Below are 12,700 nucleotides of genomic sequence, written 5' to 3' on the forward strand. Positions count from 1 at the left end.
TGGTGCCTATGACATCTGACTTGGGGCGAGAACTCGTATGCGAGTTTGATTACATTGCGTCGTTTGATCGGTCGGCCGAATTGATGTAACCTCAATGGTCCGCAATGTAACTAAAATCAAAGTTCACTCGCAAAGTATGCGAGTTCGCGCGCCGTCTAAATCAGCCCTTAGACCTGACTAGAATTTTACAATGTATCATTGTAACAAATTATACTTAGCTAGAATATAATAAGATAGCAGTTACGTTGTTATTGTTTTTTTTACTATCTAGTAAAGTCATCGGTGTTTGGGTTAATAAGATAAGATAAAGATAAGGTAAATTCGACTTAGCTACATATAGGTAAAACAAGACAACAAGCTTACTTACGTAGTAGCTATTCATGGGTTATACACAGGTTTTGGATTTACGTCTGTGGACATAGTCAAATTAAGCCAAAGGCGACAAAGTTTAATATTCTGATTGAATCCTTATCTGCAATCATCACTTAGGTATATGCAATATATTTGAAAAATCTGTATATGACCCACAAAAACACCGATGGCGTCTAAGACTAACGATATACTGATACTTGCTCATTCTAAACATGTTAAAATGATTTTTATTGTTAAGTAAAAATGTAAATTAAAAATAATTAAACAGCAAGGTGGTGACTTTTATTTTTTTCCGCTATCGCTCTCTTTATGCCAGTATTATTAACATCCCCTAATTTTGAATAAACGTTTAATCTCAGGGCTTATTTTTGCGTGATTGAATTTCGTTTCCTTATTTACATGTTTTACATCAAAAATCTTGTTTGCTCGTTGACACCGCGGCCGCAGGGTTCGAGCAAGCGATCGCGGGATGTGATGAACATGGGGTATGTAGACCGTTTACAGGTGACAGTCTATTTCCAACCGCAGCTGCACTACTGTTCGTTTTACTACGGAAATTGACAGTAACAGCGACGCGTTCAGTACCGGTAGTGCAGCTGCGGTTAGAAATGGGATGTTACCCTAAAGGTGCCACAGGCCTTGGGGTTGCAAACTGAATTAGTTTCGGTCTACTTATTTTTTTTATTTTTTGATACCAATGTGATATTTATTTGAACAAAAAAAAATTATGAAGTTAACACATTGAGTGCCGGGAACCCATACTTGCTTTCCTCTACAAAGGGGAAAAATGCTGGGATCTGCTACGAGCGTAGCGCTACGAAAACGTTGATGATTTTGTATTATTAACATTTAATAAATAATTTAGATTTAATTTGGTTTGATTTTGTTTGAAGTTTTACAGTTAGTATTTTCCTCGCATTGGTATGGTGTCAATTTTTGTGTTTCACTCCGTGCCTTTGAAATCGTCGCAACGCTTAAGATTCCACTTTTCGTATAATTTTCGTCTAATTTGAAATCTTTCTTACTTGGGTATCAATATCAGCACGGCACAGACGGTGTTGGGCTTTTTATTGTATATGTATACTAATGATAATAACTAGGCATTTATGAGTAAATAAGTACTTATGTGTATTTCATAATTTCTAGTTGATAAATTCGATAAGCAGACTCCATCCTTTTGCCTACTCACAGCCAAAAAGGAAAGACACTTCCTCCATTTTACGAACGGTTGAGAATTCTATTAAACTAAATATAAGTACGAGTACGAATAAAGTTCTGAATAGAACCGAACACATAACTTAAGTCTTTAGCTCAACTGTACCTTTCGCGTGCAACTGCATTCGCGACGTTTGCCAAACCATTTCATACTCTTAGTGTGGAATTGTATGAATTTGTATTCCCCGTGGGGATGTTCTGGAGACTGGTCCGGAATATTAACTGCGCACCGGGAGAAATAATGTGGAATAAACCGCCGGCGGCAGAACGTGCATGCAAGATGCACGGTTGACATGCGCTTGATGTATTCACATCTTTCAGACACCAGCGATATTCTATTCCCGCTGTTCAGGGGTTTTCATCATTTCTAGGGATTTTTTGTAAACCTAACATGAATGTTTTGACCATATCTATTTGCAAAAAAGGCAAAACTCAAGTAAACCTAATCGAATTACCACGTATGTAGGTACATATATTTTATTTATTTTTAACCCCCATAGCATAAGTACGGCGTCCCTACGCTCAAGATTCTTCTTTACCTCAGGGCTTTAAATCAGCACTCACAGCAAAAACTAACTTAGCTCTCTTGTGCACAAAAACTATTAAATCACTCGTGCAACACTTGTGAAATATTATTTCAAAGTATACTCTTGATACTCTAAAATATTTTCTTGAAAAACAGCCACAGTAGCTAAGTATAGAACACCGCAACACCTCGTATGTCGTGAAAATTGTGGAGAAACAAACTATCCGGTCCATTAAATAAATTGCGCTGCTTTTGAGAGTGCCTACAAAAGCATGTGGCAGAATGTCTTGCTAGACGTAAAGTTATGAACATGCGGAATTGCTATTCGTTATAATTTACTGAGTGCTTTTATAAATATTTGTTATAATACTCCCGATGAGCTACATAAGAGGCAAGAGCAACTTAAACTTTTACTTTTAGAGTTTTATTTGTCAATACGCGTTACGCGCTACTTGGTTTAAGCCTAGATACACCCAGCCCATAATTTTTATTTCTCTTCGTTTCTATTAAATATTCACACGATTACATCATAATGTTGGGCTAGACAGAAAATAAATAGGAAATTACATACTGGCTTCTCGACTTAGAAATTTGCTACGATAAAAAAACAATGAAAATGGTGCTTACAAAATGATATAAAAAGTATGGAGCGAGGGAAACAGGATTTGTTATCATCATCCAACTTATTCAAATGTTTCCGCAGTCTGTTTACAGAACATTCCGCGGCTGTATGCACATTATGTACCTGCCCAGAAAAGTCCACGGGTACGTAGATTTGAGTAGAATTTTTATTTTAATACATATCTGCAGCGCCTAACATAAAAAAATAGTCTTAAAAAAAACAACAACCCGTAGTCCCGTTACTATTTATTTCTGCTATGTAAGTAAAGGTATATTCTATTTGTATTTTTTACACTTTAGTATATACATTAACTTCTTCCGAATATGTACATATTAAGATATGTGAAATGATCACAGGTCATAACATTGGTTTACTTTTTTAACCGTCTTCAAAAAAGGAGGAGGTTCTCAATTCGTCGGAATCTTTTTTTTATGTAGGTATGTTCCCCGATTACTCGAAGACGCTTAAACCGATTTGGAAAATTCTTTTTTTTTTCATAGGTTGTCCCATTAAATTTGATCAAAATCGGTCGAGCGATTGATAAATCTACAAAAGTCTATAAAATACATCGATGATATTTTCGGGTACTGCGTCGGAAACCTCGCTGTCTCATTGGGGCAGTGCGTTTAGTTGGCTAACCCCAATTGTTAACGGATTGTCAAGCCGCATTGCAAAATTTGACATTTCGACTGTGACATCGAGTTTTGAAAGCCATCATTATAATTATAATTATGTTTTCACCACACCAACTGGTAAAGGCTCTCTTGATTGTTCAAAAATAGATAGCAAAGTTGCATTTTATTCACACGCGAGGCAAAGTAAAAAGCATGAATTTGAGTTGTTTTCTTATGTTTTCTGGTAGAATTTGAATAATGAGTTTTTATGAACAATATTTAATAACATTCATTTAGATTTTATTTTGTTTGATATCTTCCAGTTAATATTTTCTTCGGGTTGGTGTGGTGAACATTTTTATGTTTCACTCGGGGGCAAATTTTGTTTAACCCTCGCAATGCCCAAGATTCCATTTTCGAACCATTCGCTAAGCTCGTGGTTCAATTTTGGAATTTTTCGCTTGCTCGGGTATCAATACCTATTAGCACGAGCAGTTAAACAACAGGTTTGCCCCCTTGTAAAACAAATAACCATTTATTAACGGAAATAAACAGTGTTAATTGGATAAGCCACTCGCAGAAAGACTATTAATTATTAGCTACGATAGGTAGGCATATCTAGTAAACAAAACCTCCTACGCTCTAATAAATTATTCAGTTCAGAATCCGTTCTTCTTGTAAATTTGTAGTATAAATATTTTTGTTTGGTTTGTGCTCGATTCGTGAATTTAAGTTTTATAAGATAAATTAAATTTCTCTTGAATATTATTCAAATTATCTTCGTTTCGCGTGCGATAACTCTAACGTGGAGTTTGCATTTGAAGTTCCAGCGAGCCGCCGCAGTTTGCTGAACGCTTGAACATGTTAAAAGCCACTAACTTTATATTACCCTTTCTCTTGGGATAATTACGCGTGGTTTTAGTCTTATATGTTCTGTATTTTTAGTTTAATAGAAGCGCTCATGTAACTTATACTTTGCTTTCCGAGTCTACAATCTCATATAATTTTAAAAGTTTCTCAATAGGTAAGTACTTAAGTACATTGTTTAAGTATATTTATTTAAAAGAAATGTACATTTCCAGTCACTTAACAAAACAGGCCAATCGTTGAGAGGGTCTACCTTGCATGTAGAAGTGTCGTCATATTCGAGGTGCTTCGTGCAGTCCACTATTTTCCCTTAGTCTACCGGCTCGTTGCCGTTGCTCGTTGTGTGAGTAGTTTAGCCTATCTATTAGGGAGTGCTCCCGGTACTAGTTTTCTATAAAAATACAGTACCGGAACCGTGAATTCCCGGTTCTCGCCATACAAACTCAATACCGGGAGCATTCCATAAGCCGACCTCTGCGGTTGTATGCAGTAGACATGGCTGGATCCATTCCTTTCTGCTTGGCGGTCACAATTCCATCATCATCAGCTATGAGGGTTTTGGAACGCAGTGTAAATAGTTTAAATTTGTTTTAAACCTTCCTATACTTATTAGTATTTTTAGTTTCCCACTCCTAGGAAAATTCCTACTCGACCCACTCTTATATATTTTCCACCAATAGGCAGATAGGTAGATAGTAGGTATCATATTTTTAAGATCTGAATACGTCCTCTGTCTGGCAGCAACCATCAGCTTTGTTATTTTCCAAGCTGTAATAAGATACTGTTGAGGTGCTCGTTGCGCTATAAAATGATATTTGTCGTAAAACATAGCTGCGTGATGACGGGGGTTGTAAAAAGTACATAATATTGGGTCAGCGAGCTCGTAAACTAACGTCGGTATGAGTGGACATTAGGAATGGTGGAATTGAGCTAGCCTTGCTAGCTCGTCAAACGGTAATAATAGTCTTCATCATTTTTCCGTGTAGCTACCTACCTACTGTAGGTACGAATCTGGACAAATTAGCCACCTATATTGAGCTACAAAAACTTTTATGAGTGTAATAATTTTTGTTCTAGATTATTGCATCTCCAAATCACCGAAGTTTAAAGAAAATATTACATGATATTTTTGGGGCTACAGTTACTATTAACCAAACAAAATAAATATCAACGACTATCCTATTTTGTATTAAGAGTGTGTACCTATTACTAACGGCGTACGTAATTTGCAATCATGGTTTTGGCTTTATGCCAACCAAAGTCGTTGCCTTTTGACTATCATCGAAAATCTATAAAACGCAGGATCGCGCGACCTATATCATCCCTTACGTTATAATTATTATAGGCGCTATCAAATGTATTTTATAATACAGGCCGCACAAAAACCTCGCTTTTATTTTATCCTGCTTGGTACCTTTTATTGTGGAAGTCTACGCCGACAGCAATTTTTACCGCCTCGTTAAAGTCCCGGATTAAATATATGAGATAGTATCATAGTATGCAGTCACATGTCGTTTATCGCAATTCGCAATAGTAATAGAGTATCGTGGACGTCGCCGTTCTACCAGAATTTAAAAGCAATACTTACAATCTGCTCAACATGACTAAACCGAAAGCCGAGTGGAAGCATTATCAACTAGACTGTTCCACGGCATAGGTACCTGGCTCATCAATTTAGGCGGACTAGTACCCCTTAGTAACCCTTTAGTTGCTAATTCAAATCACAATGTTATCGTGTTGTTTTTTTATCGTAGGCCCCGTTAGTATAATTATAACATTCGGTAGGTATAAAATAAACGAACTTGAATTATAAAAAATTGTCATGTTTATACACAGACAAACGTTAGTTCTGAATATGCTCTCATTTTAAACTTAACGCCTGATGCTTTCTGTCGGGCTTTCCCGTAAACAGTTTTTGACCTCAATTATATTTGACTAGTTTAAGCGCCCTGAGTTTGTCCTCAATCCGCATTTTTGCTTCGGGGGATAGCGGCTTGTTGACCTGAGATGGCGGGCCAACTTCCACGCCAGTTATGATCTCCATGCCAGCTTTGATCGCTGGTACCAATTAACCTAAAAAGATAAAATGCATTTATTCATGACAATCACAAAACATGTACGAACAAGTACAGACAACAAAAACAGAGAAATAGAACATTAGGTGCGCATCATGAAATGGGCCCAACTCAGCATAATGCCAGCGCTGGACTTCCGTAGAACCCATTCAGTTCTATAAAGAGAGAGATACCTACTAAATGATCAAAACAAATTCTTGAACATTTCTTGAAGCAAGAAAACCCAACAAGGGCCAAAGGGACTTATAGTTGACATATTATTGTTTACAAAAACTGCTTGACGCCATTATAGGGCACTCACTAGCAGCTCTTTTTCTCCAAGGGATCTACATCCAATATCGGATCCGATAATGTTGAGAAGCTCTTATACGTACCCTCAGCTGTATGGGCCTCTATCGCAAGGCTAAGAGTCTCCTGCAGCGCGCGCGCTTTCGGGACGTCGCTGGCCTCCACAGCCGCTATGATATCCTGTGCCAGCTTCGGGAACAAGTTGAAGGATATGCACATGAAGTTCTTCACGCCGAGCAGCGCTGCTGGAGCTAATAACTAGAAAAATAAAACGAAAAAATCGGTAATATTAATAAAGAACCTTTTTTAAGTGTATACAAAAAAAAAGAATCTTCTTCTTCAACCTAGCGTTTTCCCGGCCTATAAGCGCCAGAGTCCGCTTTCCTGCTCAGTCTTCTCCACTTTGCCCGGTCTTCGGGATCCTCCGGTGTGAGATTGAAAAAAAAATTGTAAAAAAAATTAGCAAGTGACAGTGGACAATTTCTTTCGTATACCTAGTGTGGTTATCAAATTTATCATAATCTTCATAAGGGTGCAGCATACAACTTACTCAAAATATGTCCCTTAGTTCTTTTATTCGCCGACATAAGATTTATTTTGACCCTTGACTGTACCTACTGTGGAAGTTACGCTAATGTTGTACGCCACGTCAACTTAGTCGAACTCTGTGAAGAATTAAACTCACGGTATAAGCTGATACGAACATCTCCTGTCCTTCCTTCAGGACCCTCAGCACTTGAGCAGCCTCGCTCAAGTCTTTCGGGGAATACTTAATGCCTTTAAAATTAGGAATGCGAGCCGTCGCTTTAGCTACAAATTCCGGTGCGTTTACTGTAAAAAAAGTTAATTATTAGAAAACCGCTCCCAGACTAATTTAGACAGGGGCGTTACTTTGCGGAACCCCATATTAATTAAAACAAAAAATAATTACTTTGCTAATCCGCGAGATAATAACGCGCTAGTCAATCAGTGCTAACCCGTTACACTTACTTGCTTATTTGTATGAATTAGTTATTATTTCATTTATAAAGTCGTTGTTAACATTTCTGTAGGTATTTTTGTTTGCAATAACGCGTGAGGAGCACAATAACGCCATGCAATTATGAGTGCGAATGGAAATTACAGGTAAGTTTTCCTGCCGTCCCAAAACTTATAATGAATTTCAATTTAATCTTAAGTAAAATAATGGGTGGTTTTAATTAAACGCCAACAAAGTTGCTGGAAAGTGCTGTACTTGACTACAGGGACGATAGTTTGTTATTTGAGTGTACGTATGTATGAATGGCTATAATTTTCTTGAAATGCTTGGATATTTTTCAAATAATAACTAACAAAATATTTTGGAGAAAAAATAGGTAAGTATTAGTTGGTGCAATTAAGTAAGCGATAGAAGTTTCCGCCCGGCTTTAGCGTAATACCTCACAAATGACAATATCTCCATCGAAATAGAGCGAATTGACTATTTATTATAAACTATCATCTCAAACGTTCTGTGTACCTACTAGGTATACCCGATATCAGCCAACAACTTCATAATGTAGTACTCTAATGCATTTAACGAACTAAGCATTTAGCGAAAATCTGTAGCTGTAACTGTAGTAGAGTCTGTGCGGAAAGAGAAGAGTCGTGAAATGTATTGGGCCCCATATATTCCACGACTCTTCTCTTTCCGCACACTCTTTTTTTTGATAGTGTTTTGTTTCTGGAAACGCGGCGCTATCGGTATACACTTTGTTTCCAGGTGTGCAATTGTTCTAGTCGGGATATTATGGTGTTTGTGTTTTGTGATTGTGAAGTGTAGTATGTGTGTGTGTGTGTGTGTGTGTGTGTGTGTGTGTGTGTGTGTGTGTGTGTGTGTGTGTGTGTGTGTGTGTGTGTGTGTGTGTGTGTGGTGAAGAATGAGAATGAGAAATGAAGGAATGAACAGATGAGTGATTTCGTTTTAAGTGCCGTTGCAAGATTTTAAATTGACATTAACAATATATTCAATGAAATCTTTGAAGCATTTTGTGGAAGATTCTTTCGTAAGTATGGCCTGTAATCAAGAAACGTATGTACCTTCAACTCTGCTCCTGGGGGGATTGTGGTAATAGAGTACAGGTAGCTTCGGCGCTGCCTGGACGACCAGTTCTACATAGGAGACTAATTCGTCCGCATTCTTGGGCTTGAAGTACAGCTCTGGCATCGTGAGGAAAGAATCCACGCCTACTGACTGGCAATATTTGGCCTGAAACAGAAATTGCTTATGTACAAAAAAAAAACAGACAAATTACATGACTGCAAAAGTTCATGGGTTATGTTACATGTGTTAAACCCTTGATAATCGTTTATCTTTATCCGTCATTTTGTAATTTGCTTGTTAAAAAGAGACAAATAATCAAGAGATTTAGACATTGTACAAGTACAATATGATAAGCAGATATTAAAGTTCACATCCGCAATATGCCGCAGCCGTTACCGAAACGGTAAACCTCTGCATAGAATCTTATACGTCTAGGTGGCTGCTTTATAGTGACGGTAAAACGTGCCGTTGCCATCGACATCCACAGAGATGTATTAAAGCCTCCATTGTCCAGCAAATGAATTATTGCTTAGGCACACAGCGACCGTATCTCGTAGCAGTCGTAGCTGACATTAGGTACCTATACTAATAAACTGAAATAAATGTCATATACTAAGAAAAAGTGACCCAGGCATCCAGTGCCCCAGGCTACAGATGTGCAAGTTGCGGAAAGTTTCCATAAAATTCTCGGAAATTTCATGAAACTTTCTCTAGGAAATATGGGAAATCTTAATTTAAAATTGAAAAGTTTCAATTCTCATACAAAAATGTAAGAAATTTTCCGAATTTTTCCTACGTTAAATTTCCGAAACATTTCGCAATTTTGGAAAGTTTCCTTAGGCACATCAGTACCCCAGGCTCAAATCGAACCAGCGTCCTCTGCTATCGCGGCAGGTGCCTGTTGCCGTTCGGCAACCGGGCTACAGCGGCATAGGTCGAATTTATAATTTATAATAGTAGTGTTTCTACTTGAAATAAAAACAAATTAAAATATATTCTGAAAATAATTTGATTTGTTCTAATACTTCTAATAGTACATACCTATAGGTACTAATGTACACTGGAGTAAGTGATTAATAAAATCATAGGTACTAAGTTGATAAATTTTATAATACATTCGCTCTCGAAGCTTGGTAGTCTGGAGATAGAATAAAGAAGGTTATTAGGCCGGAGATTTTCTGTTAGTTTATAAGCATTTTCATCTGTGATTAAAAGAGTTTAATGACATAAGCATTTCTCGACCTCCCTGGGTTATCCATTAGACTCGATCGGTTCCTGAGATTTTGGTGTTTCTCTAGATTTCTTATTGATTATTCCCGGCAGGATCCTTACCAATTTCTGGACGTCGGCGATAGGCGCCCCGTCGACTTGCACCATGACGTGTATGCCGGCGGGCTTGACGGCGACCAACCAAGAACCTATAACCTTTTTTCTGTCGGCCACACTGATCATGTGTTCGCCAGTCGTGCCGCCGACTAAAAAGAAAATGCTTAGAAAATTTATAGGTTTTTCTTATAAATAGTGGCATGTGGTTATACCATAACACTTTTGGTGGGATCCCTTTGTTTCCCACATATTTATTGCTTCGAATTTCGATACTCAGAAATTGATATCCATATGATTTATGGACATAATCATCAATAGTCATAATTTTTGTTAAGTACAACGTTTCATAGTTCTAATATTAATGATCTATAATATTAAACACTATAATCACAAAAGTTATAAAAGTGATGAGTATAACATTCAAAGATCTATCAATAATTATTCAGAAATCTTTTAAGGCATTATATTTCATCGTACTAATGGTCGTTAATCATATCTTTTTAATGTCATCCCTTTGTTTCCCATAAACTTACTGTTTCGAATTTCGATTGTCAGAAAATGATATCCTTATGATTTATGGATGTCGGAGGCAGATCGTAAAATCGGCCATATCGAGATATTCCTAGGTATATCATGAAACGCCGCCATTTCATGATCTGACTAGCGACTACCAGCCATATCGTTCAAACATCAACGTTTGACGATTTGCCTAGCGACGTTTAGGCATATCAAATAGTAGGGTGTGATATTCCTAGCTAGGGATATCATGAAATGCCGGCATTTCATGATCTGCCTAGTGCGACCATCAGCCATATCGTGCAAACTCAAGGGGTGATATTCCTAGGCAGATCATGAAACGCCGGCATTTCATGATCTGCCTAGCTACCACCAGCCATATCGTGCAAACCTCAAGGGGTGATATTCCTAGGCAGATCATGAAACGCCGGCATTTCATGATCTGCCTAGCGACGACCAGCCATATCGTGCAAACCTCAAGGGGTGATATTCCTAGGCAGATCATGAAACGCCGGCATTTCATGATCTGCCTAACGACGACCAGCCATATCGTGCAAACCTCAAGGGGTGATATTCCTAGGCAGGTCATGAAACGCCGGCATTTCATGATCTGCCTAGCGCGACCACCAGCCATATCGTGCAAACCTTAATGGGTGATATTCCTAGGCAGATCATGAAACGCCGGCATTTCATGATCTGCCTAGCGACGACCAGCCATATCGTGCAAACCTCAGGGGTGATATTCCTAGGCAGATCATGAAGCGCCGGCATTTCATGATCTGCCTAGCGACAACCAGCCATATCGTGCAAACCTCAAGGGGTGATATTCCTAGGCAGATCATGAAACGCCGGCATTTCATGATCTGCCTAGCGCGACCACCAGCCATATCGTGAAAACATCAATGGGTGATATTCCTAGGCAGATCATGAAACGCCGGCATTTCATGATCTGCCTAGCGACGACCAGCCATATCGTGCATACCTCAAGGGGTGATATTCCTAGGCAGATCATGAAACGCCGGCATTTCATGATCTGCCTAGCGACGACCAGCCATATCGTGCAAACCTCAAGGGATGATATTCCTAGGCAGATCATGAAACGCCGGCATTTCATAATCTGCCTAGCGACAACCAGCCATATCGTGTAAACCTCAAGGGGTGATATTCCTAGGCAGATCATGAAACGCCGGCATTTCATGATCTGCCTAGCGACAACCAGCCATATCGTGTAAACCTCAAGGGGTGATATTCCTAGGCAGATCATGAAACGCCGGCATTTCATGATCTGCCTAGCGCGACCACCAGCCATATCGTGAAAACATCAATGGGTGATATTTCTAGGCAGATCATGAAACGCCGGCATTTCATGATCTGCCTAGCGACCACCAGCCATATCGAGCAAACCTCAAGGCTCAAAAGGAACGTAAACTTGTATTAAAAGGTACGATCTGGCAACCGGGCTCAGCACGGTTCCAATTTTATCGACTATCACTATGCCCGTCACTTTCGCACTTACTTACTTGTTAGAACGTGACAGGCATGGTGATAAACGATAAAAATGCGACCGTGCTACTAGGGCTGGACTCGGACGCAGCGCCATATAGAATGCAGCGCCACCAGTTGCAAAAAATGCAATTATTTTACGATGCGATCGGTATGAATGAAGCTAGGAATTCGACGAATACATTGCTCCCATCGATCTGCCGAATCTTTTATAAGACAGATCGTGATATGCCTGAGTTAATTTTAGTCAGATCATGAAATGGCGGCGTTTCATGATATGCCTAGGAATATCTCATCAATTATTTTACGATGCGCCCGGTATGAAGCTAGGAATATCAACGAATACATTGGTCTGACCGATCTGCCGCCTCTTTTATAAGGCAGATCGTGATACGCCTGGGTTAATCTTAGTCAGATCATGAAATGGCGGCGTTTCATGATATGCCTAGGAATATCTCGATATGCCCGATTTTACGATCTGCCGCCGACATGGACATAAACATCAATAGTCATAAATGTCATAATATTTGCCAAGTATAAAGTTTAATATTTATAATAAATATAGATGCTAGTAAATATAGAACACTGATAACCGGTGCCTCAACATTTTTGTAATTGAGCTATTTAAGTACCTATATTATCTTTTTTTGTGTATGATATGTCACTTTTATGTATTAGGTTGTCGTTAATAGACATACCAATCGAAACTTAAAT

General features: G+C 38.6%; 2 protein-coding genes across 2 annotated transcripts in view; both read right to left on the reverse strand.

The window, feature by feature from the left end:
- LOC134663196 (cyclin-dependent kinase 10) overlaps window positions 1-12,700 on the reverse strand; it is a 108,981-nt gene that overhangs the window by 63,101 nt on the left and 33,180 nt on the right. The gene's annotated exons all lie outside the window — the stretch shown is intronic.
- On the reverse strand, window positions 6,137-10,113 carry LOC134647600 (N-acetylneuraminate lyase-like). The gene is made up of 5 exons (XM_063501956.1): window positions 9,974-10,113; window positions 8,638-8,806; window positions 7,265-7,410; window positions 6,666-6,837; window positions 6,137-6,289 (listed from the first exon to the last, which is right to left on the reverse strand). Exons 1-5 carry the CDS (start codon window positions 10,091-10,093, stop codon window positions 6,285-6,287), a joined length of 612 nt encoding a protein of 203 aa, XP_063358026.1. The 5' UTR covers window positions 10,094-10,113; the 3' UTR covers window positions 6,137-6,284.

The sequence above is a fragment of the Cydia amplana genome, chromosome 4 (assembly GCF_948474715.1).
Source record: "Cydia amplana chromosome 4, ilCydAmpl1.1, whole genome shotgun sequence".
Lineage (NCBI taxonomy): Eukaryota > Metazoa > Arthropoda > Insecta > Lepidoptera > Tortricidae > Cydia > Cydia amplana.